Below are 27,081 nucleotides of genomic sequence, written 5' to 3'. Positions count from 1 at the left end.
TTGAGTGTGCCAAAGTGTAATTATAATCTCTTCGAATATATCTCTTATTTTTAAACATACCTACTCCTATAGTTTTATTTTTTATTTTTGTGTCATTATTAAACTTAATGACACAAAAATAATATACAGAACCCACGTCGTTATTATTGTTTTAACCCTCGGTATTAGGTTTCGAATTTTGAGTTTGGTTTCTATTAACGAGTGCAGAAAAATCATGCCAATTGTACCCTCGGTAATGAAAGCTCAATTCGCGATAATAGAATCACAGCCTGTCCCTTGCCACGGTAATAGAAGATTTGGTCATTTTGGCTTCAAAAAATATTTTAATACATATAATAACCCAAAATGAATCCAAAAACGTGTGAAACGGAAAGTTCATTAAATGCTCTGATGAAAAAAAAAATTCCTGGCTGTTAGACAGCATTGATACCCTTAATTTTTGGATCTCTTTTGAAAAGTTCCTTAACTACCACGGTAATAGGTGCCTTTACCCTATAGTAAATTGTTAACCAAGAGATGAAACGGTACCTTTCACCCGAGTTAAACAAATAGGCATGCATAATCAGTACCTAATTAAAGTAAGTCTTTTTACTATGAAGGGAAAACTTTTTGCGATAACTCAAAAACAGCTAAACTGATCATATCCGCTATAGTTTTCATTTAATGTCTTTCTTAAGCTCTACTTCCACGATTTTTTCATATTTTTTGGACCTATGGTTCAAAACTTAGAGGGTGGGGGGACATTTTTTTTTTCTTTCGGAGCGATTATCTCCGAATATATTCACTTTATCAAAAAATGTTTCTTGAAAACCCCTATTAGTTTTGAAAGGTCTTTCCAACGATACCCCACACTCTAGGGTTGAAGCGAAAAAAAAAATTCACCCCCACTTTACGTGTAGGGGATGTACCCTAAAAAAAATTAAATTTTTAAATTTTATTGTACGACTTTGTCGGCTTTATTGATTTATATATCCATGCCAAATTTCAGCTTTCTAGCACTAACGACCACGGAGCAAAGCCTCGGACAGACAGACAGACAGACAGACAGACAGACAGACAGACAGACAGATGGACATGGCGAAACTATAAGGGTTCCGTTTTATGCCATTTGGCTACGGAACCCTAAAAAGTGTGTGCAAATCTGAAACTTTGTTGCAGATTGGATTGTCTTAGGCGCATGAGCAAAGGCGTGGTTGACTTTGGAGTGTTCAGCCCTGAGGACCTCATCGCCACACAATGGGCTAACATCAATGTGCTTGTGACGGATGAAGTCAGGTCGAGGCCGCGTAAGTATATATTATGCGGATAATCATCAATATCATCATCTTCATCGTTATAAATATCATTAATATAATCAACATTTCCATCCTCACCACTTTTTTTATATATTAGAATATGAAACAAACGGTCATACAAAAAATATTATTACAGTTTCTTCTCTTAATCTAGACCTATAGTTTCCATGTTTGTTAAACATATCTTCATATAGAAGCACGAAAAGTACCTATCTACGTTTAGGTTCAGCTAAATAGTAAGAGGTTACACAGAATTTGAGAAATCAGATTTACAAACCACTCAGTGAAAAGCACAATGTAAAACACGTTCTACGTTTATAACAATTTTTGAATAAGTATGAAGTATCGACAAACATGACATAATAATACTTATTATATACGCGTTAAGATTTATATGCCACTATACTTAGACGGTTGGCAGACCTCAACTGTGCGTTTCTCCAGAAACTTCCTGCCTCGCACAGCTAAACTGTGGAATGAACTGCCTGCGGTATTTCCGGACCGATACGACCTTTAAACCTTCAAGAAAAGAGCGTACTCCTATCTTAAAAGCCGGCAACGCACTTCCAACCCCTTTGGTGTTGCAGGTGTCCATGGGCGGCGGTAATCGCTTACCATCAGGTGATCCGTCTGCTCGTTTGCCTCCTGTGTCATAAAAAAACCTCATCTAATGTTGTCCACGGTGTATAATAGGCATCTTCAATATATGGTATTGTTTAACTGAAGACTTCTCTCCTTATTCATAAAATTCAGCAAACCCTTGTGAGATTTTTCCCTTTCTAACAAAAACAGATATAAAAATGATGGAAAGACAAACGATTATTCAGTACGGATATTTATTTTATTGATCGAATAAGTAACACAGCATTACAGTAAAACCAAGGCACTGAAACTACAAAATAAAATAAAATACAAGGAGACAAAATACTATTGAAACATTGGGTTTGGGCGACGACATAAAAGTGTGGCTCCGTAGCGTCGTTTGACTCGGAGTTGGATTCGCCTAGTTGCCTCGGAACCGCCGATAAACCACACTCTTCGACCAGAAGTTCGCGCTTGCGATGGTCTCCTGCGACGACCGCATATGAACGGCGTAAAAGATACTTGACGAACCACGTAGTTGACGAACTAAGATTTGGACAAATGGCGACTTGGACGAATCGCGATATGGACGAACTGCGTAAAGGATACTTGACGAACCACGTAATGGACAAATCGATACTTGGACGAATTACAATTTGGACCAACATCTATCAAATCGATCGTTCTTGTCTACGTGACAGCGTAATAAAAGGTCGTCCGTCATTTTCTATCCCGTGGTGTTAAAAAGTGGCAGTTATTTTATCATGTGGACAAAGCCATCCATAATACGTTTGGCTTGTTAGATTAGAGTTTACAAGCGTTTATAAATGACGCCATTTATCGCCACCATATCCTAGTCATAGACCCCGATCCCACCATCATCATTATCAGCTTACTTTTATAGGTAAAATAGCACGATAACTGGCGTGTGTTTTTATCATGCTTTCAGAAAATTAATAAAAAATACAATATAGTCAATATACATGTTACTTTCAGGAAAATACGCGAGCACCATAGTAGCGGTCATCAAGAAAAGTCTACTGCCAGAACTAGACACAGTGTCTTCTGTGCACTCCATCTTGAAAGGGTCCAGTATGTGCCACATCGGACTGGGTGCTGATGAGCGACGACCGCTGAGCGAGACGCTCACTGAGGTACGTTGGACCCTAGTCATCGACAAAATCGAAAAAATATATTAATATAAAATAGCTTTTACTTCACCGTAATTTTTGGGTAGAAAAGGCATTTGGGTGTCTTAGAAACGTTAGGGTCATGGGTCTGAATCCGAGAATACCTACCACTAAATGCAATGGCATCTTCTTGTCTCGTAACTATTTGACCTGGTTAAAGTTCCGGTTTTATGAACAATATATAACCCGGTATCCGCTATCGGGCAAGCGGAAAAAGTTTCCCACTATGAGTGATATCTGTAGTTTGTTTTCGAAAACCATCAGATTGCATTTCTATTTTGAATTACCTATTATAAAAAGGCTAGGAAGCCTTATTATTTGTCTCATTGGGTTTCATGCTTTGACTTAAACGTTTTACAGAATTGGAAAGAAAAGTCAGTTTTCCGGCATTCAGAAAAATCGAATAACTAGTGTTGTTTAGCAATACTCTCATGGAGTAATTCATGTCCTTATCAATATCCTAGTGCAAGAGTTCTTAAAGTTTGAAACAAGAATCTCCAGAAGTTCGTGACAAACAACAATAAGTACCTATATGAAGACTTTGTTTTCAATAGAGAAAAGTATATTATAATTTATTTTTTAAATTTAAATATATATTTACTTTATTTTAGAATACTTATAGCATTTTTAGTAAAAATAAAATACCTATATATTTTTTCAATTAATTATGATTTATATATTCCAGTACTTGGAGTCGCTGGTGACGAGGAAGTCATGCAACAGCGACCTGTCAGTAGCCGAGAACCGTATCAAGGCAATGGCTGACATGTTCGGCAATTCCTGCCGCGCTGGGCCCTGGGTGTTAGACGCCAAGAGAGATGCAGAACTCAGTAAGTAGTGTAATAACCATGGAGGAATAAAACAAGTTGGATAATAAATAAATTAATATTATGGAACATTCTTACACAAAGGCCCCACGGTTAGCTCAATAAGGCTAGTATTATGATCACCTAGACAACGATATATTTAATATATCAATACTTAAATACATAGAGAAAACATCCATGATCCAGAAACAATTACATTTGTGCTCATCGCACAAATAAATGTCCTTACTGGGATTTGAACCCAGAACAGGCTTCGTAGGCATGGTTACTATCGCCTAGACCAGACCGGTCATCAAACAATGTCTCTCCAAAATTTCGTTTCTCCAGTATTCCGTGCCAACTACGAGACTATGCACTACATCTCTGGTACCATTCGATCCACACCCGTCCACTTTCTACCGGCATTAACTTACATTGCTCCACCTCCCACCTCACCTCCGACAACTACAGGCTTTGAAAAGGGAAACCAAGAAGATCGTCAAAAATCCCGCGCTGCCAGTTCATGACGAGTTCTGCCATCCACCTCCCCAGCGACTAAAATCCCGAAATCTACACTGTTCTGCAGCTCCCAACTTCACTACCTATCTTAGATTGCTGGAAAACGGAGTGGTATGCTGCTACAACAGGGCACACCGCCCATGAAACCGACCCGACCGAAACCAAAAGGTTTTGACCTCCCCGGCAATCTTTGGTGTCGCCTAAATAAATTGAGAACTGGGCATGGCCGTTGTAATTCCCTAACATATTAAATGGGGTGGAAAAGGTTCTACACTCGAGTGCGGGGACCACACCTTCATTATTGTTCTGGACCACGGATTGGACTCAGTCTCTCCTGAGTAGGTTACCTGCCTTAGGAACCTCAAAGCTATACCCTGATTTTCCTTCTTTATGCATGCCATTGCTATATAATTAGTCGAGTCGAGTTATTTCGACAAGGGGTCTAAGCACCGAAAGAAATTGATGTAACTAAGACCTGCTTTAAAAATAATTTTACTTGCATTGCACCATCTAGGTGCTACGGAACCCAAACTAGAAAGTACGGGCCTACGCGCCGATGAATTGTCACTTAACTATAGGATTTTTTAATATTATTGCAGAGGCCAAGTTCCCCTCCCTTTGTGCGTCATGCGACCGACCGAGTAAGTGCGACCGCCACGATCGCTACTGGGGCCCTAGTGGAGCCCTATCCTGTCTTACCGAGGGCGCGGGAAACTTTACGTGGGCTGAAGCGGACTTTGTAGCGGGATATTTTGGTGTAAGTATTGGCGGCCTGGTTGAGTTATTAAGAAAAAAACAACAGAAGACTCTGGAGGTTCGAGAGTTTTTAGCTGAGTAAAATGGATTCTTAAGGTAATGAGGTAGATTAGATTTCTTCATCGCCGTACCCCGCTGAATATGCGAGCTTCCGTGGCTGGATGGATACTTTGGTAATTAGTTTGGTCTAAGAAACGTATTAAATCGCATAAAATATAGGTTAGGAAGCGTGTTTTTACTTAGGTGTGACATGTAAGATAGAAGGTGTAAGATATTTGGGCCTTAGGAAAGCCTATCGTGCTATCTTTTAATTTCAAGAGTGTTTAATATGTACATATTTCGTTACAGAGCAGAACCGGGTTCGCGAACCCCGGGGACTTCGCGTACCTATGCCGCGACGGCTCCTGGCAGGAAATCCACGAGCACGATGAGCCTTGCGTATGGCTGCGAAGGCCGTGGCCACTACTCGTCGCTAAAACGTATGTGGTAGATATGTACATAGTAGTTGGGTATCTCAGGTTCTGTCCCACGACCCTAAATTTATTATGATTTCCTTTTTAATGCCCCTTTTCTATCCTATATAATACAGGAGCTATAAAAAAAATGCGAGAAGACTGTATTAGGAATGAAAATCAATGATTGGGAGAGCTACAGATAAAATAAAATTATTGTAGTAGTTAATATAGTTTGTCGCGAATGCAGAAGACGCTGTTTGATCCCAGCTTTGATCACTGGGTGTCTTAGGCATTTTTCTTTTGTATATGACATGTACCAACTTTTTGTATTTCTGCGTCTTCATCTGCGTAGAATGATGATTTCCGTGAAAAAATATATTCGTGATATGTCCTTTTTTGCCACTCAAACTATCTACTATTCCACTATTCTCATTATATTTATAACTTTCATAAGATTCTGTATTTTGTTTTAATTGATTGTGTACTTTGTTAATTGTGTATTTCTCTGTTTGCCTATGTTTCTAAATTTATTTATTTTATTTCCACACATACAATTATCATTACAGGCTGAACCCGATGCGATAATGTAGCAACAAATGAAATATACAAACAAACAAAAAAACAAGTACCTATATCTAACAACTCAAATTTTAACCTACATACTACCTATTCAATATAACAAAGAGTTAATACAGCTACTTTTGTGAATTCACTCGTCGTACATGAAAATAGGTCTATATGCGTGGATCATAGCTACGCATATAGAGGTTAGGTTCAAATTGTGTGTATTTGCAGCAAACAAACAAACGCTTTATCTATCTATCAAACGATTCAAGCGTGAAGAGATACCAGATAGACTTTCGCACGAAGTGAATAGGGATTTGGATATGTTACTAATGCAAATTTTATGGTCTTTTGCCAAAAGTAAATTAAACTCGATTATTCATTAAGTACATATTTTACGACCGGTATGTATTTTTAAGGTTTCGAGCATTTGTGTGTATATTGTACATTTTCGTCGTTTTTAATTTTTTTGTTATTTTACTTTGTTATGTATTGCAATTTAATGGATGACTGTCATTGGCCTTCTTTTATGTAAGCATTTATATGTTTAGTTATATTTACGGCTGTTGTTATCCTGAATACCAATAAAAAAAAAAAAAAAAAATAGGGATTTCAGTAGGGCTAAGATGGTCGGCTCTTTATCATTTGTCACCATACCTGTCACGTTCTAATAAGTATGTACGCGCGAAAGTGACGGGCATAGTGACAAGTGATAAAAATGGAACCATGATACCGCTGCAGGTTATAATTTCCGTTATCATATAGGAAAGCAGCTGAAGAAGTAAGTCGTCTCGCGGCCAACCTCACCGGCGCCGGCGTGGTGGTGGGCGGGGGGGCGCGCGGCGCGCTGGCCGCGCTGCTCGAGGCGCCCGGCGCGCTGCCGGCGCCGCTGCGGCCGCCCGGCACGCCGCTTGACTATCTAGCGGGTGCTGGAGGGTTTAGAGAGGCTTACAGCCAGGCCGGATGTACTCCATCGAGGTAAGCATAACGATTTTAAAAACAAATATATGTATATTTCACAACGAATTCAATGAAATCTCACAGCTAACACCATAGTAGGCAACGAATATCGTTATAAAAAATGTGGTCTTTTATCGTTATAAAAACGACGTGTGGACGCACAAATAAAGAATGAAGAGCGCAGCGGTCGCCGCACGCAGGTAACCAGTAAGCGGAAGTGGGCGGAAGTTGTTTTTTTTACAGTTTTATTTAATCAAAATGGTTAATATAAAATTATATCTGAAAAATGAAGTGACGAAATTTCAAGAAACCGAAACTCGGGAGTTGTAATAGTTTTCCGCTGCCACATTTATAGACTGAGTGTTTTTCTAAATGTTTAATGTCATCCCAGTCTGTCTTCCTATGTGATCAGAGGGTTTAGCCAAAATAATGATCGTACATCGAATCGACAAACTCCAAACGAAAAGAAAAAATGTATGCTACGAAAAGTCACATGACTATCTCCATCCGATAATGTAATCGAAACTGTGATCTTGGCTAGGCCCCCTAGTATATTCATTTTGTTCTCCCCAAAGAAACTGGACTGCTCCATGAAGGCCATGTTACACGACGGTTGTAATAGTAACATGTATATCTTAGTTATCGAATTTTTCAGGCATATAGTAATGTGCACCACATCAATCCTCGAGCAGAACAAATGCGAATGGCTGAGCGAAGCAGCATCCGTATATGGAGTGGAGCCTGCGGTCCAATGCCTGAGAAAAGAGGACAGAGCTGCCTGTATGCAAGCCGTCAAGAATGGAACCTGTGATGTCACGGTAGCTAGTGGGGACTGGCTGGTGAGAGCAGAGAGGTGAGTGTGGTGACAGGCTATCTTTGTTTAACTAGCACATTCATCAAGGCTTCTCTGTGACGTCCTGGTAGAAGGGCTGGCTGGTGGGGGCTAGAGGTAAGAGATCATAGGGATACTCGCCACATTTATCAAATCAGACGACATTTTAAGACTCTAAATGTAGCAAATGCGGTTTTTGTTACATGAGATGTTTTGAGTGAACCCTTATCAATGCATCACGGATTACCGAGATGGATGGCGCAAGCGTGTTGTGGAGAGGAGAAGGCTATGCGACCAAGCCTGGTTTAATACATTAGATAGCAGACCGGGACTGGAACCTGGAGCTTACTCTGCCGAAAATGTAGGAGGTCGTGTCGCTCACGCATCGGCCTCCACAGTCACCCGTTGTCTAAACAGCAATGATTAAACCGTCTGCAATAGATGCAAAGACCTGTGATGATGATATCAATGCAGAGGCGAATTAACCACAAACGGTAACCTTATATTTTCAATGAGTAAGAATAACTTTAATTGATTGTGTTTTATCTATCAACCCAGATAAATAGTGAACGTACTCGTAATTTAAAGAAAGGACGTTTTGAGAAACCCCTCATTGTCATTATGCGCCTAAAATATCTCTAGTTGCCATTACGTTAATGACTTTAATTTCTTTTTCTGTTAAAATTTGAATTTTATTATTTTCTTATAGAGACTTGTCCCTCATACCGATCCTCCACGAAACTACCCCCATCATCAACCAAAGTACAACAGTCGTGGCCTACGTCCGGGAGGACGCGAAAATATTCAAGATGGCCGACTTGAAAGGAACGCGCGCCGCTTTCCCGCGCTTCGACGGTCTGGCTTGGCATTCTGTGCTACGCTATCTTGCGAATATAGAAAAAAATACTTGTAAAGATATTTTGAATGGATTCTTTAAAAGTATTTGTGCGCCAGGTGTGGCAGAATATGTAACGGATAGTAAGAAGTGGATAGAGGGGTGTGTGGTGGAGGACGGGAAGGTGGTGGAGGGGGAGGGGGGTGCGCTGCGGTCGTTAGTGGAGGGGAAGAGTGATGTCGCGTTTTTGAGCATGGCCACGTATAACCAATATGTTGGTAAGTTGTGATTTTAATTATTTATAGGTTTATCTTTGAGCAACTTATCAACAATGACATGTTCTTTCTTTGTTGCGTATCTCAATTTAAGATAAATTACAATGTTTAATTTATAAAAAAATGAGAAATCCTTTCTAAAAAAAAAACATTTATATAGATACACTGAACTATAGGTATAATTGGTAAATTATTATCTGTATTTCGAAGAAAAGAAAAACAAATTGAATTAATGCCTCAATTTTACCGTAGTCCATATTAGTTACCAATGTGTGGTTCATCAAAACAACCACTTGCTTCTTAAATAAAGAAGATAGTTCTACCCTCACCTTAACTGTATTTTCCGGCACTAATCTAATTTTCACTATTCCAGCCAAACAAATTCCAGAACCATGGGTCAAAGATGTCAAAATCAAGCCAATCTGCGCCGACGACAACGAGAAATACTGCTTCATATCCTGGTCCAACATTGGCCATGTTTTCGCCAAAAACACTACAGCGATGCGTCGCCAAGAAATCATCAACGTTATGACGAAATTAGACCAATTATTTGGCAAACATAACCCAAACCAAGCATCAGCAGTCATGTTTTCCCTCTACGGGCCTTATAACCATCAGAATAATATCTTATTCCATGACAATACTAAAGCTTTGGCGACGAGCGACGTTATGCGAACCCATCCGTACGATAAAGTGCCTTTGAATTTCGAACGCAGTTTAAAGGACATTGACAGCTGTCATGTGTCAGATTTGACAGGTGCCGCGGGTAGTGTTGTGCCGAAATTGGTGTTGATTATGTCGATGGTTAGTGTGTTCTTTTTGTAAGAACTGAATTGCGAAATTGTGTTTAGATTTAAGATAGAAATATTTGACGACGAAGTAGTGATACATGATGCCGATTATAATGAACCAAACCATCAGGTTAATATATGCATGGATTTTTTTTTTTTTTTATACTACGTCGGTGGCAAACAAGCATACGGCCCGCCTGATGGTAAGCAGCCTCCGTAGCCTATGTACGCCTGCAACTCCAGAGGAGTTACATGCGCGTTGCCGACCCTAAACCCGCCCCCCCCTCATTGAGCTCTGGCAACCTTACTCACCGGCAGGAACACAACACTGAGTAGGGTCTAGTGTTATTTGGCTGCGGTTTTCTGTAAGGTGGAGGTACTTCCCCAGTTGGGCTCTGCTCTAGATCTGGAATGACATCCACTGGCTGTGCCCTACCACACAAAGCAAGATGACATTCACAATGCCCATACCTCTCTTTTGGACGTAGTTTAAGGACGTACCCGGGTCCAAAAACCTACTTGAAAGTTTCAAAGAGCTACCTTTGAACGTCAAGAACCACTAAAGGCGTCGTTACTAGTCGTGCCCACAGCACCAAGGACAACTATAGGTGTCATGGCGTGCGCTGTCAAAGTAACCTTCACACTTTCGAGAGTAAGGTTTACATTAGCTCCCTCGCGCCCGGGAGCTTGGCGTTTGAGTGATGTTTGTGTTTATGATATAAAGCGTTCAAAACGTTAAAGACAGGCTACACTTGCTGTATTATGTTTCGTAACTATGCGTTGCCATATATTGCAATAAAATGTTAGTCAGAGGAGATATTGGTGACAAAGTAATACAAACATTTTAGGGAAAGTCATGTACTGGAAAGAAAATAAAGTAATTGTGATATTAACTATGTTTTTTTATTCCATGGCATACCTACGTAGTTTACCTACGAGTTATAGAAAAATCTCTGATATTTGTTTATGGTTTCTATACAAGGATCTGCGAAAAAACGAAAACGGTATATGACTCTTTCGCTTCAGTAGTACCTGGGCGACCGAGCTTTGCTCGGTTATAACTTTTTATTGTAATATGGTGGTGTATAGGTGATAATCTTAACTACATTTTTTTACTAAATTAAACTTGTCTGAAACAATAAAAATAAAATATATATATTGTATAAACTTGAACATATATAAAAAAAAACAAAACTTAGTCACCGGGCGAGATTCGAACCCGTAACACTCGCTTCTAGCCGTCCGCGTCTTAACCCGCTGGACCAGACGGACAGTGGCCGGCAATACGAAATTAGCAACCATATTGTCCGTCGAAAGAGAAACGCATGAAAACTCGAAAACACGCGTTTTCCCAAACATAAGACTAATCTAGATCGATTGTATATCCCCAAAAACCCCAATATACCAAATTTCAGCGAAATCGTTAGAGCCGTTTCCGAGATCACAGAAATATATATATATATATATCAAAATAAGAAATATATATATATATAGATCTTAAACGTGTCTTAATCATTCTTCGAATCGGGCCGTTACGTTATTTACGTAGTTAGGTACACGTGAAGTTAATTTAACACGTTTTTATAACATATATATACATAAGAAATATATATATATATATATATATAGATCTTAAACGTGTCTTAATCATTCTTCGAATCGGGCCGTTACGTTATTTACGTAGTTAGGTACACGTGAAGTTAATTTAACACGTTTTTATAACATAACGTTCGAATGCCAAGGGTAGTAAAAATAAGTATTTTTAAACTATATGTTTTTATTGTCCTGTTGCATTTTTGTAAAGTAATAAATAATTCATTCGATTAGTAGATAATACATCATTACTGGCAATTTTGCTACATTTTATTCAAATTTATGTACTTAGCAGGGTTTTTAGGGTTCCGTAGCCAAATGGCAAAAAACGGAACCCTTATAGATTCGTCATGTCCGTCTGTCTGTTCGATTATGTCACAGCCAATTTTTTCCGAAACTATAAGAGCTATACTGTTCAAACTTGGTAAGTAGATGTATTCTATGAACCGCATTAAGATGTTTACACAAAAATAGAAAAAAAAAAAATTTGGGGGTTCCCCATACTTAGAACTGAAACTCAAAAAATCTTTTTTCATCAAACCCATACGTGTGGGGTATCTATGGATAGGTCTTTAAAAATGATATTGAGGTTTCTAATATTTTTTTTTTCTAAACTGAATAGTTTGCGCGAGAGACTCTTCCAAAGTGAAAAAAAGTGTCCCCCCCCCCCTGTAACTTCTAAAATAACAGAATGAAAAATCTAAAAAAAATATATGATATACATTACCATGCAAACTTCCACCGAAAATTGGTTTGAACCAGATCTAGTAAGTAGTTTTTTTAATACGTCATAAATGGTACACGGAACCCTTCATGGGCGAGTCCGACTCGCACTTGACCTCTTTTTACAAGCTTTTATTTAACTTGCCCTGTTAGTATGCATGGGACAAATCTTGCAAGTTAAATTTGATCCACTTCCCGGTTTCCGACGTAGCTGAAAATTTGCATACATATGTAAGTCGGGTGACAATGCAATATTATGGTACCATCAAGCTGATCTGATGATGGTGACAGGAGGTAGCCATAGGAACGCTGTCATAAAACAACGCAACCTAATTGTGTTTGGGTTTTTTAGAATTGTCTCGATGAGTATTAGTTGTCTTTGGAAAAAAAGTACAGTCAGCGATAAAATCTTGTACCAAAAATGAAATTTTTGCCAAAAACTTATTTTAAACTGCAATAATTATTCTCTGGGTGTTTTACAAGATTTTGCCTAAATTCTCTCCACTCCTAGCCTAGTCAGAAGTAACCCTGTATACGAAGCAGAAGGTCCCGGGTTCAAAACCTAGTTAGGGTACCTATTTATTTTTCATTTCCCATGCTCTGAACGAGGGTCATTATTGTTCTACGAACTGTGCAGAAAGTTATACGTTTCTGCACTAAAGCAGATTATATTCCAAGTACTTTTTTCGCATAGGAGACCTCTATGAAATTTCTATTGTTAAGTATTATCATATAGAATATATATTAAAACGGTTCACTCACGTATTTTAAGTCGAAGATTGCTCTGTAAGTTTCGCTTTGTAACGAGTAACTTCAACAGGGGCAAGCGTTGGTGGACCAACGCAGTCTGCGGGCTGCAGCAAAAGAGTAAAGTAAGTATATTAGGACTACAACCTAGCCTCGTTTACGGCATTATTAATATCGTTGTTTTATATTTATTACAAGTTTGTGTTCCTTAAAAGGTAAGTTTAATTATTAAAATTGTTAATAATAAAACACAGAACTCTAAAAAACATAAACTGAGGACAAAACGCGTGTATAAAGAATATATAAAAGCTATCCACGCTTTAAACTATTAACACAATATGTACGCCCAACTTATTTGTTTTCTCCATCTTTTTACGAGCGTTCTGAGCTCGTCTGTTTCCACGGCTCAGCATGTTCCGCGACCGACTCAGTGTGATGGAACTGATCCATATCATTTTGATTGGCGGGAATGCGGTGGGGTAAGTCCGGTTAAGGATCAAGGGCAATGTAATTCTTGCTGGGCTTTTAGTGCTATTGGTAAGTCTGTTTGTCAATACTTTTTCCTACTTCTTAACCACTTTTGTATTAACTTCATTTGTAACTAAATACTAGTTAATACCAGATAATAAACCGTTGCTCCATTTCCCGACTTGTCTGTCAAACATACAAAAGCATTGTTTTACCAAAGATAATTAAGAAGACCAAGAGTGCTCACTCGCTACAACGTTTTTGTTACCAAAAATACTATCATCTAATGCTCAACGATTTACAGCTAATATTATAACCAGAGTAAGCGTAGGAGTTGAAAATAGAGTTCCGGTTACTCTGGTTATAATATTAGCGGAAAATCGTTGAGCATTAGACTTTTTGTTTGCCGCGATATCTATTGTCGAGTAGCAGTACTGAGAGTTCCGCTACTCGATGCTAGATGTCGACTGCGAAAATAATAAGCGTTATGGTACCAAAACTGATTTATGAAGTGAGCACTCTTTGCACGTCTTATTTCTCAATTGTTTTACATACAAATCTTTTACTCGCTTTATTTCCTTTGTATTACAAAACGAGTATTAGAGATAAATGTATGTTACGTTTTATTACGTTAAAATGAGAGCATATTTTCGATCAAAGATACCTTCGTATAAGAAAAATAAAGGAAAATTACGTGCATCGAAAAATCAAGTAAAAATTATGCTCGAGTAGATGGCGACACCGTTTGATATTTAAAACATAGCAGTTTAAGAACATGGGCCATATAGCCATATGTCATTCCAAGAGTTTTAGTCCTGAGTCGAAAGATGGGAGTAAATTTAGATGGCTAGTACTGAGTTATCTTTGTTTCGATTAAATATATGGGAGTAGCAATGTGCTAGAGAAAATTTTCATAAACATCTCTTTCATGAAATGTTCTTGGTATGATTTCCTGCCCGTTTTTTGCCAAACCTTCTTACAGTTAGTTTCGATTTCTACGTATGCAATATACGCCAATGAGTGAAGTGAATGTTAAATTATGGAGTGTGGAATTAAGAGTAGTGACATCTCTTATGGTAGAACTGTTGCAAAAGTTTCCAGCTGTCAGCTATAAATAATAGTTCCAAATCTCTCCAGAGTAGCGCTAGAGTAGCTTAAGAACCTAGGCGCTATTGACGGAGTGAAGTGCGCTGTCTATGATTTCATTTTTTTGTTCAAGTATTCTAGGTATTGTAGCGCCACCTATTTAAGGTTTTTTTATGACACTTTTTGGTACATGGAGATTTATTTAGGTATGTTAAATAAAACGGTCGTCAACAGTTAATAACGTTGAGAATTAATCCCTAATAGAACGGAAACTTTCAAAGTAGAAACTTGCATGAACATTTTCTCATGAAACTTTCCAGAAATTTTCAGAATTTCCTTTAAGTTGTGCAACTTGCCCATTGCTAATCTGGGGGCCTACCGCGAAAACCGAAATTCGCAGTATGCGGGGATCTTTCTCTTTTACTCTTACTAACACGTAATTAGAGTGACAGAGTGACGATATACACAGCATAAAACAAAAATTTTCAGCAAACATCGAGAGTCAATTTTGGATGCAAGGTTATCCCTGCATCCTTTCGGAGCAGTTCCTGTTAGATTGTAACACTATGGGCGCCGGTTGTGATTCAGTTCATCACGTCGGGGTGGTCCACATCTTCGCGTAAGTATTACTGTTTGAGGGGTTATTATGCCTGTAGGGCTAGCACAGGTGGAATGCGACAGTATCTCGCGAGATAGATTAGCCGTCCCTCTTTAATTGAAACACAGTGAGAAAAAGACGGGTACGCCAGTAGGCCTCTATAGACAGTAGCTTATACCTACTCTATCTCAGAGCCACACAGAATCTTGTCCACACATGACAATAATGTGCGTACGTCATGGATGGTCAAATCAAATGGCGGTAGGTCACGTTAACGACTGATTTCAAAATATTGTTTATTGGGATGATATGCAAACTATCGTCATTTTATTGATGTACAGTTTAGTAATTAGGGAGCGTGCATGAACTGTAGGAGGCAGCACACGAGCCGTCAGATTTATGGCGCGAGGCGTAAATGTGATGTTTTTTGTTCCGATGTAACCCACAAGATGGCAGTACCTACTATGCACAAGAAAACACGTGACGTGTAAAGGTACATATTTATTGGTCCCATTCAGGCCACAGGATGGCAAACCCTCCAACGTGCACGGTCCCTTGCGTCAAAGAATATAACTAATAGGAAAAGTCGGATAACTTCATACAAAAATCTCTCTTTCAAAAGTTCGTTTATACTAACTATTGCTCTCTTGTATACCAATCGAACTAGAATTAACAACCGGTTTAGCCTGACGGGTATCGAAATGATACAATACAATACAATACAAATATACTTTATTGTTGTTGTTTCTGTATTGAGGTGTGCACTCAATACAGAAACAACAGGCGGTCTGATACCACATGATACCATGACAACTAAATAAAAAATAGGCTATAACGCGCATTTACAACAGGTTTTCAGTGATAGCGAACGGTCTTTGAGCTCAGCACACAGGAGCGGCCCAAAGGGTTTAAAGAAAGCCGCCAAATATGGTGCAGGCTTAACCGTCTGAGAACCGGTGTGGGCAACTGTGCGTAGGTACCTCTGGCACAAATGGGGGTGGAGCGAGTCGGCGGCGTGCGACTGTGGAGATCCGGAACAGACCATACACCATATAGTTTTTGATTGCCCCATCACTAGATACAACGGACCTGTCGAAGATTTTAAAGAACTGACAAAGGACGCGAGTGTATATCTGCAAAACTGTAAATTTTAATTTGATGTAATCATTATTGTAAAAACCAGTGTGTAAACGCCATACGATAAATAAATAGTGATACAAATGACTTATATGCACGCAAATAACGTATACCACTATATGCATACACTATTGTCATATACACTATTGTGAGCAGAGCCCAGCTAGGGAAGTACTTCCACTTTACAGAAAACCACAGCCAAATAACACTAGACCCTACTCATAGTGTTGTGTTCCTGCCGATGAGTAAGGTTGCCAGAGCTCAACGAGGGGAGGGAGGGGGAGGGGTGTTAGGGTCGGCAACGCGCATGTAACTCTTCTGGAGTTGCAGGCGTACATAGGCTACAGAGACTGCTTACCATCAGGCGGGCCGTATGCTTGTTTGCCACCGACGTAGTATAAAAAAAATATATATATATACTTGTAAAATACAGTATTTTAATCCACTTTACACAAATACACTACACTTTACAAACACCATTTTGTAAAGATTTCCAACTTGCATTCATAAATTTTTTCACGGTTGATATGCTTTCCTGATCCGTTTTTGAAGCTTGTCCTTATTGAACCTGCCAAAGCAAATAATTTCACTTACATATCTTCAGCAGCCGTTACCCCGCATTTTCTATGTGCCGGTCAAATGGCCGTCATTTGGGGGACGGTGTGTGTGGCTGGTGTGGGCCAGCTCTTCGCTACCAATCGTTATCCAACCCCACGACCCCTAACCTGGTGATACCGTTTGAGCGGGGCCAGGTGTCGGGGCCGCTTGTCTCATTAATTTGTTTCAGTGATATAATAGCGAATCTCGGAGGTGTACCTAAAGATTCAAACTACCAGCCCTACAATCAATCAAGGCACCAATGCCCACAGACCAAGCCTCCGTTACTAAACGTGATCGGAATGGAGCGAATCAAGCCACGAGATGAGGATGCAATGGCCAAAGCTTTGAGGGAACATGGGCCGCTTTCTGCTGGTAAGGCTCTTTTGATATATGGGTGGTCATAAATCATGGGCAAAAATGCAAGACGATGACTTAAATTTCGGCCAGTATACCATGGGGACAGAACCTGAGTATCCTTACTACTAAATAAATGGGAAATGATTGGGTAAATTAAATAGAAAGGTGAGTGGACACATAAATAGCAAGTTGTTCCTACGTGATATTATTTTAGTAGGTGGACGAATAAAAAAATATATATTATAGGACATTATTACACAAATTGACTAAGTCCCACAGTAAGCTCAATAAGGCTTGTGTTGAGGGTACTTAGACAACGATATATACAATACATATATAAATATTTATAAATACTTAAATACATAGAAAGCACCCGTGACTCAGGAACAAATATCCATGTTCATCACACAAATACATGCCCTTACCAGGATTTGAACCATTAGCTTCGTAGGCAGGGTCACTACCCACTAGGCCAAACCGGTCGTCCAATAAACTTTTAGACTGACTGTTTTGATTGTCTCTTGCGTTACCTACTTAAAATATCTCTGGAGTTACTCTAAATAGGGCTTCTAATAAATACATTGTTTTTGTTTATTAAGAGGCCCACTAATTAGCATTTCGCCGGAAGATATCCGCCTGTCAGTTATTCGCAAAAGCTGACAATCGCGAATAACTGACAGGCTGATATCGGCCGGCGAACTGGTAATCAGGGGACCCTTTTAGGTTTAACAATTTGGGCCTTGAATGATTAAACATACACCATAAATTGATACATAGAAAAGCCATTTTAAAGGTGAAATTCTACAACGAAGTTTAAAAGTTGCGGACAGATTCGACAGTGGCTTAGGCGTAAAATAGTAGGATTAATTACAGGACATAACACACTTAACAAACACCTACACAATATGGGTAAAACAGACAGCCCCATGTGCAGAGCGTGCATGGAAGAAGAAGAAACAACAAAACATATTCTCCTAGACTGCAAACAGGTAGAAGTATACAGGAACAAATACCTAGGGAATCCGTGCACACTAGGAGAGGCAATTAGCAACCTGAAAACTTTGCTAGGCTTCGTGGAGGAGCTGGGGTGGTTAGAGTAGCGCTACCTCGTTTCACGCAAAATAGGCACAATGGTTGTCGATTTGCGGAAAATGCCCAGAAGCACTAACTAACTAGGCGTGGGCGAATGGGCCCCGCAATGCCAATCATTTTATAACCTTGGAAATACACATTGAAAAGGCCCGGACACTGGTGTGGTTTTGCCCTATAGATTAGTTCACACTACGCCACTGAGATTCGAGTCGGTCATAAAGTTGATTCGCCCAGGAACGAACTATCTCAACGAGTTCTGTGAACTCTAAGGATATTTTTTTTAATGTTAATTACAGGTATTAACGACAAAATGATGTTAATGCCTCGCAAGCCTTTAGATATAGACGAACCGACGGAGGAACAGTGCCCGCCGGAAAAACGGAACCACGCCGTTCTTATAGTTGGGTACAGCGTCGCTTATAGTAAGTTACTTTTTTAGAAAGAAATCCTAGTTGAGATTTTTCAATACAAACGCTCTCGACTATTTCCTTGCTGGATTTTTTATTTAGAGCAATGGTTTTTTCAAATAAGATCAATATCATCAATGTCTGTGCCGCTATCTTTTGCTTTTTTGGATTATTTTATTTTGAAGAAACTTACAGCGCCTCGCTCAATTGAATTGGTTGTAAAAAAAGGCGCAGTATACAAATATGACAACAAATATCCAAAAAATCAAAACATAGCGGCATAGATTATTTCTTCCTCTTGCAGTTTCCAAAATTTCATAATGATTGTGTTTTGGAGGAGGAAACAGTGGAGAGCGAAACCTTGATTTTTAAGTTTTTTTCGTGGGAATTTTAGTCCGAGCTGCAGTTGTCCTGGCTGCGGACTGGACGCAAGCGGCGTTGGCATTGCGCTCGGCCAAATGTATGAACGACCTTGATGTGCCGCTCGCTTGCGTCCAGTCCGCGGCCTCGCTCCCGAATCGCGCTCCCGCCCACCGCAGCGCGACAGAAACATAGCTTCAAATATTCGAGATTTGAAAAGTTGCTCAGCTAGGAATTGCTCTTAATACGGTGGTAAACAAGCATACGGCCTGTTTGATGATAAGTAGTCACTAGACTATGGAGGCCTGCAACTCATGAGCCCACGGAGGAAGAGTGCTCGCCGAACGAACTAGACCACGCCGTCCTTATCGTCTTACTACAACGTCGCTATTAGGAAGTTTCTTCATTTATTATGATTCAGCCATGGCTAAAAGCTAAAGAGCTTAGCTAATCAAAAAATCATTTATTCGTTGCAACCATGATGTTACAGATGATAAGAGAATTAAGTACGTACAAACATCGGACTTCGCAAATACGACCATGTTTCTTTTAATCGCCGTCAGCTAAATTGGCTCTCCATGCGTCGTCGTAGGTCCCTTAGAATCCTGAATATTTCATTCTCCATTTTGTTCGAGCCTTCCTCTCCTTGTTATTTTAAACGTAAATTCACTTTCATCACCCCCCGTCCAGGATATGAACTCCGTTCTTCCCGTTCTCTCAAACTCTCGAATCCTTCTCACCGTACTGGTTTTATGTCTAACTCTTTCGCTGTTGAGCAATCCGTCTCTGGAATTCCCTCCCTCTCTTTATTCGACAAGCCCCAAGCAAACCCGTTTTCAAACGGCTAATACTTCGCAAGCATCTTTTGTCAGAAGAACTTAAATATATATGGTGAACCTTCCACCATCATGTATATGTACATAGTTATATTGTATTAGTCTATCTTTTATACATTATATAAGTAGTAGTATTTAACTATTTATATATTTTTAATATTATTTGACTTCACGTTTAATTTTTTCCTTCTCATTTGTTATTAATTTTTCCTGCACACAAATGTCTCTGTTTGACCCAATGGTTGACTGGTAGAGAATGCCTTCTGGCATTAAGTTCGCCATTTGTACATTTTTCTTTATGTGTGCAATAAAGTTTAAATAAAATATACCCATATTTAGTTCCGCTATCCACGACTCTTCTCTTTCCGCACGGACTAGAGCACAGAATAAATAATAGTGTTACAGTCAGTAGTTAGTAGTAATAATAATAGTAGTACAGAAATGACATTTCCTACAACACCGAAGTTTGACAGCGATTCAGGGACGAATCATGCTGTCCCTTTTTAATGTACGGCACTATTCCTTTCAGCCATTTAGGGTTGTCAAAATTCAAGTCATTATCTTATTTATTTATTTTATTTTATTATTCAAATTAGTTACACAGCATTACAATATTACTACTAAGGCACTGCGAACTACAAAACATATTTAAAAAAAAATACAAAGATACGAGATAAAACAAATAATAACAAATACAATTTAAACATTGGATTTGGGCGACGACGGCGTGGACTGTGGTCGTGGACGTATGGAGACGTCTAGTTGTGCCAAACCCTAATAATTGCTCGAAGCAATGCTGAGCCGAACGGAGCCGGCAAAAGCCGAAAGGAGGAGTGTCACCCCACTGACTGTAGATAATGGCAATCGCAATTGAAATAATGTATGGAAATTATGACGTGACTTCTTGTTGCATTTGTCATCCCGATAGGTTTTTTTTAATACCACGACGATGGCAAGCAAGCATACGGCCCGCCTTATGGTAAGCAGTCACCATAGCCTATGGACGCCTGCAACTCCAGAGGTGTTACATGCGCGTTGCCGACCCTTGAGTTTAGATTTAGACCCTTTTTTAGTTGAGTCATAGATTGTTTTTAAATACATTATTGATATGCCTAATCTCGTACCTTACTTATGCCACTCAGCAAGCTTCTGCCCTAAACACGGTACTCGACTGAAAAGCTCTCTACTATACCACGATTGTATAAATACCATTTTAGTGGAAGAAAGGTAGCCAAATATAGCTGTCTCGGCGCTCAATACGAATTCGTTGCGTTTGGCGTCGAGACACTTGGTTCGTGGGGCAGAGGGGCACAGATACTCCACAAGGCGCTGGGCAAGCGGCTGAGGGAGGCAACGGGCGACCCCCGCGCGGGCAGCTTTCTCGCGCAGAGAATTGCAATCGCAATCCAGCGCGGGAACGCTGCCTGCGTGATGGGCACCCTACCAAGGGCGCAAAATTTTGATAGGTATTTTTAATTTTTAGCTTTAGTTATTTTAATTGTAGTTAGATTTAGTTTATTATTCATGTTGTGAAATTTTTGTATTTTAATAAGTATATATAGTTATATAAGTTATTATTCTCGTAATTTAAATTTAGTTTGTATGTATATTATTTATTTAATAATAAATGTTGGTTATTTTAGTGGATGTCTTTAACTTAAGTAAAAAAAAAACATCTGTTAAACAGGCCCTGACGGACGGACGGTGCCATATTGGATTATCAAGAACTCATGGGGGACAAAAGGCTGGGGGGGAGACGAGGGGTATTATTACCTCCGGCGCGGGACCAACGCCTGTGGCATCGCCATCGACGCGTCTTACACTAAAGTAGCATAAGATTAAAGGGGCTGTCCACACCCAATGCCCTTGAAATCGATGTTAATTAAACAGTTTTTTAAGAAAGACTGTTTGTTTTAGTAAAGTAAGAAAAATATATGTTAGTATTCATTATATTTCAAAGACCGTGGTCGTACTCGATACATGATTGAACGAAATCGGCTCGATAGAAAATAATTGCAAAGATTGGTCTTAAAATCACGATTAAACGGTTCTATGTCTTTATTGTTTTCACTTATGGGTCTGCAATTATGGTTTAAGACATTTATTCTCATAAGAATATACATTATTCACTTAAAATGAGAATTTAAATTTAACTTAATGCTATACAATGACGTGCTGTGTATGTTTTTGCATCCCTCGGAAACACGAGTGAATTCGCATATATACTTATTTGAATAGGAGTAAGGTTGGTATTCGTAGCGCACCCGCGGCCGTGCGATGCAAAAACTGTACAATATTAACTAATTAAGAGTGGGTAGCGTAACAACAACATGCATAACTCTGCGAACATGCATAACAATTAAAATCACAATTTCAAAACATTTATATCTAAACCGCTGACGAGTAAAATATTACACTAATAATCCACTTTTTTATTTAAATAATTTTCTTATTATTCCCTTGCCCAGGCCCAGTAACATGCGACAGTGCTATCTCATTTACTCCGATACAAATAGACAGTGTGCGCGCTTTAGGTATTGACAGCCTCTTATGAACTCGTGGGGGCGGGCTGGTGGGGGAGGGGTACTTCTACCTCCGTCGCGGAACCAATGCTTGTGACATTGCCACCGCTCAAGCCCGTCATAGACGGAGCGATACGAGTCATATATATTAATATAACGTAAGACAACGAAATATATCTTATATTATAGCTAAGCAACACACACGATAACGATATATGATATGATATGATATTTATTGGTAAATATTTACATTTACAAGTCATTTTATATAAGTACAATTATCTTGTCATAGATTCCACGATACCAAAATATATATTGCTGTCTGTCTAGCACTTGCATTGTGAGAGAGACGAAATATACCAAAATATTATCGTAATATACCGAGTTATATATAGCACAGTATCTTAACCTTTGGTATGCTTAGGAGCAGATCTGCTCCATATATATGCAACCAAATTCAACTTAAACATGAAGATGTCATGGTTGCTAATTATATTGGCAAATTTTTGACAGGCGCATACGACAGGTTAAAAAGATATCTAATATACCAACATATAGCTATGGAATGTGGAGGTAAGGAATGGAATCTCCATGTACCAAAAAGTGTCATAAAAAAACCTTAAACAGGTGGCGCTACAATACCTAGAATACTTGAAAAAAAAATCAAATCATAGACAGCGCACTTCACTCCATCAATAACGTCTAGGTTCTTAGCTACTCTAGCGCTACTCTGGAGAGATTTGGAACTATTATTTATAGCTGATAGCTGGACATTTATGCAACAATTCTACCATAAGAGATTTCACTCCTTTTAATTCCACACTCCATAAATTATAGCTTCGTGTGTGGACCAAGTGTGGACTCTGTCAAAAAGTACGTGAAATATATCGTAAGATGGCTTACTATAAGATATCTTTTGGTATATTGTTGCTTCGTCTGTGACCGGCTTAACGTTTATACATATATATAGCGGCTAATGCTGTGGAATATACAAGGCATCTGATTAAAAAACCTAAAATTTGAAAATAAAAAAAAACCTTGTTTTTATTTCTAAGATATTGAAATCAACACTAGGGTTGAACATGCTTTGAATAGTACATTACATACCTAGGGCAGTAAAGAAAGAAAAACCTTAGATTAGAGATCTGAGCTTTTGTTATTTATTTCCCGTGGTGTGTATACAATTACTATTACGCTGCACAAATTTCTTCAATGATGTATAATAACTAAGTAGTAGGCGTTATCATGAAGCCTTCGACCATGAAATTCAGAGTAAAAGTTAAAATTTCTGAACGCAACGGCCACGTTCCCGCGAACAGAACTGTCAACTTCATTGTGTTTATTCATGTAAGCCGACGACCATTAGGGCATAATAAAATAAAACGTTTTTAACTGAAAATAACAGTTAACATTTTATAAGAATATGAAAAAATAAAGAAAATAGTGTTAACAGTGACGAATTGCAAAATTGGAGGGAAAAAACCACAAGATCGGAGAAGAAAATGCAACTTTCGCGTTCAAGGTCAATTGCGGCGTCCTTTCGTCGATAGCATAGCTACACGGACGAGATAAATATCGAGATAAAAATGTAGCAGGCCATGGATGTACCTACATTAATAGTGCCAGCGAACGAATGTTTAATGCATACATAACTAAAATTCCGAAAAGGAACATAAACGTCGGGTAAGAAATACAGTGGAGTAATATCAAGTGCTAATTCGTTTGTTTTTTGACGTTTCTGCTATGCATTCTGGAGCACTATTCTAGGTGTCTTTGTTTGCTAATTGCATATGGTGGTTGTGCTGTGCATTCTGGAGCACTATTCTAGGTGTCTCTGTGTGCTAACTGCATATGGTGGTTGTGCTGTGCATTCTGGAGCACTATTCTAGGTGTCTCTGTTTGCTAACTGCATATGGTGGTTGTGCTGTGCATTCTGGAGCACTATTCTAGGTGTCTCTGTTTGCTAACTGCATAAAATGGCTGAGCTAAGCAGTTTGGAGTGCTAACCTAGGTATCTCTGCTGCTATTTGCACTTGCCAATCTTTCCCATACTATACTAGGTGCGTTCACTGCCAGTAGCCTTGGGATATTGTGGTGTTATCAAATATCCCTTACGAACAGCACTAAGATGTTGCCCATGTCCTACCCGGCAATGGGTAGTGGACCATAAGCCACCTACAAGTCTTACTAGATATACCTACTGGGTTTGGTGGCGTGTTAGACTAGACACAGCTCTTAACCTCAAGAATTAATCAATGTGGTATGCCAGACTAGGCTGTCTCTTGATATATACTTATCTTCAAGTAGGTGAATTTAAGTACTTATTCTAATTTCAGCAAGTGAAGAATGAAGCGAGTTAATTTTGACCTTGTTGGAAGGAGGCACCGCACCAGAAGGTTAAATATGGGAATAATCCTTCTAGGACAATCTTGTTGTTTGCTTGCAGATATATAATTACGAACATTACAAAACAACAATGACCCGGACAAGATTATGAAAAAATACTCTGCCTTGTTAAATTTCTAGTGCTCTGAAGATGAACCCATAGACTCAAGCTGCGGCTGGTGAGACGTTTGTCAGTTGGGAACAAGGCTAGGTATTGAAATGAAACAAAATAAAGTTTCCTGTGACCTGTTCTCTCACTGTGATGATTTAGCACTCAATAAATTGTCTGCTGTAACGAGCTATGAAAAGGTAGTGTCACTCTTAAGTGACCACTGGTTTTTTGTGTGATCATTATCACTGAGAATCTTACCTAAGGCAGCTGTTCAATTATTAAATCACAATCAATGGCATAAGAGGCTTTTAAATCATTTACTTAAACATGCTGTTGACAAGTGGTGTTTTAAGAAAGTTTAGCAGAAGTACTAATGACTTATAAATTATTGTAAGTCCTAATGCCCGGTACTTTAAACTTCAAGGGCTCAACTATCAATAATTTTTTCTAATGTATGTTTTGCTGTTGCTTTTCTTTGTTATCATATAATAAAGTATTTATTACTTATTTACTAACAACATACAAAAACCCTGGTCAAAAGCAGCAATAAGGAAGCGGAGCAACACTTTCCCCTTTGCATCACAATGTGGTCGCACTCAGCGACACCACAACAGCCTGTGTTCATTTAGAACAAATTCTTGAAAGTTGTGGTTAACTTAAATACATTTTTTGTCAGTGCAATGACATCATATTTACAAGGACCCAAGGATTTTGTCCTGGTTAATCATACATTAATTCTGAAAAATGATTACTATTGAGCAATCGACAGTCAATACTAGGAAGTTATGTGACTGTGATATATACTGTGTGTACAAAATATATGCCTATGATGTTCTTACACAAGAATATACACTTTACACAGCTTAATATTTAACTAAAATATTTTATGTACAAAACCCTAAGGGAAGTAAATACAGTTATATTTTTAATATAAGTAAATTGACTGCAACTAAGCATTGGAATTGCCATGAAACTAATTGTTGCATGAACACCTTTTACTTGATTTTATGAGAGTAGAAAATATCTCTGATTCATGTGGAAAGCTGAGATTACAGTTTTAAGTCCTGTCATTAGACTATTTGACTATATGTCTCTCTAGCTATGTGTCAGACCTTTCATGAAGTGTCCAAGATCTAGAGGTCACACAATGAGCAACTGTTTAGATGTTATATCTATTGTCCTTATGATAAATGTTTTTAGACTATGTAGGTACCTATACAAGATGCACTCTATTATTCTTGATACCATATGGAGCTAGGTATAATCAAATTAAACTAGCTCCTTAGTACCTTAGAAAGCTGTCTAATATCTGGATTTATTTCTTTACCCAATGAGAAACAATTCCAAGTTAAACAAAGGATAAAGGCCTTTATAAAAAGGTCACATCTTTATAAATTTTCATTAACTTTGCTCATAAAATATGTTTTTCTTTTATAGCTATAAGTTTGGCTAATTAATATAGCTGTGTGTATGTTTAAAGAGCTGAAAAGAGAAAAGAATACTGAGTTCAAATATTTTAAAGAAATATAATGTCAATATATCACCTAGTGTGACTTATTTTGGTGGCTAATTGAAAGTAAAGGGTTATAAATATACTTTTTGAAGATATTTATTTACTATACAGTAATAGTTTATTGACCTGCTGGGGCAACCGTGTGGAAATGAGTTATCTGTGGGATTATGGAAGGAGCCTATTAATAGAATACATTACATTAATTTTATTCAGCTTAATGGTGGTCTTTATATTTAAAGACGTTTCTTTCCGATTTACCAGACTGTGACATACTTCTGAGAAAATACAACACAGCTATCTCAATTATAAACCGCTTTGGTGAACTGAAATACTACTGTACAGTATTTTTACCTCAAAACCATCGATGTTCGATGCTCAAAACAATGTTGAGGAACAATTGGCATTGGTGTGAAACGAGACATTACAATATTAGTCTTAAATATTATAGGTGAACTGTGTCATAGCTGATTGAGAGATAACTATATAAGATTTCGGAGATAAAACGTAAATTAAACAATGAATATTTAGAAATTTCCTGCATCATTTTGGAACTCATATACCGAGTTATTGGAGTCGCGCAGATGAAATATGTGAACGCTATATATATCCTGGTGTAGTAACCCAGATATTTTTTCTACATAGATGCTTGCACATTTTCTTTGATGAATTATTTTATCTATGCTTT

The 27,081-nt window shown here is 38.5% G+C and overlaps 2 protein-coding genes and 1 long non-coding RNA gene across 3 annotated transcripts in view; all 3 read left to right on the top strand.

Annotated features, from left to right (window-relative positions):
- LOC133531390 (transferrin) overlaps positions 1-10,753 on the top strand; it is a 33,629-nt gene extending 22,876 nt beyond the window's left edge. The window contains exons 3-11 of the mRNA XM_061869590.1: positions 1,159-1,286; positions 2,874-3,031; positions 3,753-3,897; positions 4,992-5,149; positions 5,497-5,627; positions 6,933-7,145; positions 7,783-7,980; positions 8,669-9,072; positions 9,443-10,753. Coding sequence (XP_061725574.1) covers positions 1,159-1,286; positions 2,874-3,031; positions 3,753-3,897; positions 4,992-5,149; positions 5,497-5,627; positions 6,933-7,145; positions 7,783-7,980; positions 8,669-9,072; positions 9,443-9,894 — 1,987 coding nt within the window. The 3' untranslated portion in view covers positions 9,895-10,753. The remainder of the gene's footprint in view (positions 1-1,158; positions 1,287-2,873; positions 3,032-3,752; positions 3,898-4,991; positions 5,150-5,496; positions 5,628-6,932; positions 7,146-7,782; positions 7,981-8,668; positions 9,073-9,442) is intronic.
- Positions 10,754-13,259: 2,506 nt separating this feature from the next.
- LOC133531394 (putative cysteine proteinase CG12163) lies at positions 13,260-21,766 on the top strand. The gene is made up of 5 exons (XM_061869600.1): positions 13,260-13,460; positions 14,967-15,096; positions 17,000-17,184; positions 18,558-18,683; positions 21,552-21,766. The coding sequence occupies exons 1-5, from the start codon at positions 13,262-13,264 to the stop codon at positions 21,698-21,700; spliced, it is 789 nt and encodes a 262-aa protein (XP_061725584.1). The 5' UTR covers positions 13,260-13,261; the 3' UTR covers positions 21,701-21,766.
- A 1,807-nt stretch (positions 21,767-23,573) lies between these two features.
- LOC133531397 (uncharacterized) lies at positions 23,574-24,890 on the top strand. Its single transcript, XR_009801523.1, has 2 exons — positions 23,574-24,069; positions 24,723-24,890. It is a non-coding gene; the product is annotated as an uncharacterized LOC133531397 (long non-coding RNA).
- Positions 24,891-27,081: the final 2,191 nt, after the last annotated feature.

This window comes from Cydia pomonella, chromosome 25 (genome assembly GCF_033807575.1).
Source record: "Cydia pomonella isolate Wapato2018A chromosome 25, ilCydPomo1, whole genome shotgun sequence".
NCBI lineage: Eukaryota > Metazoa > Arthropoda > Insecta > Lepidoptera > Tortricidae > Cydia > Cydia pomonella.
Note: the sequence above shows the minus strand (reverse complement) of the source record. Positions and strands in the feature narration are given on the sequence as shown.

Bases quoted from the DNA above. Each gene is read 5' to 3' on its own strand.
- LOC133531394 (XM_061869600.1), top strand. From the start codon at position 13,262: ATGTACGCCCAACTTATTTGTTTTCTCCATCTTTTTACGAGCGTTCTG. The intron at 15,097-16,999 runs GTAAGTATTACT...AATTTGTTTCAG, and splicing joins GGGGTGGTCCACATCTTCGC to TGATATAATAGCGAATCTCG. The intron at 18,684-21,551 runs GTAAGTTACTTT...TCTGTTAAACAG, and splicing joins TGGGTACAGCGTCGCTTATA to GCCCTGACGGACGGACGGTG.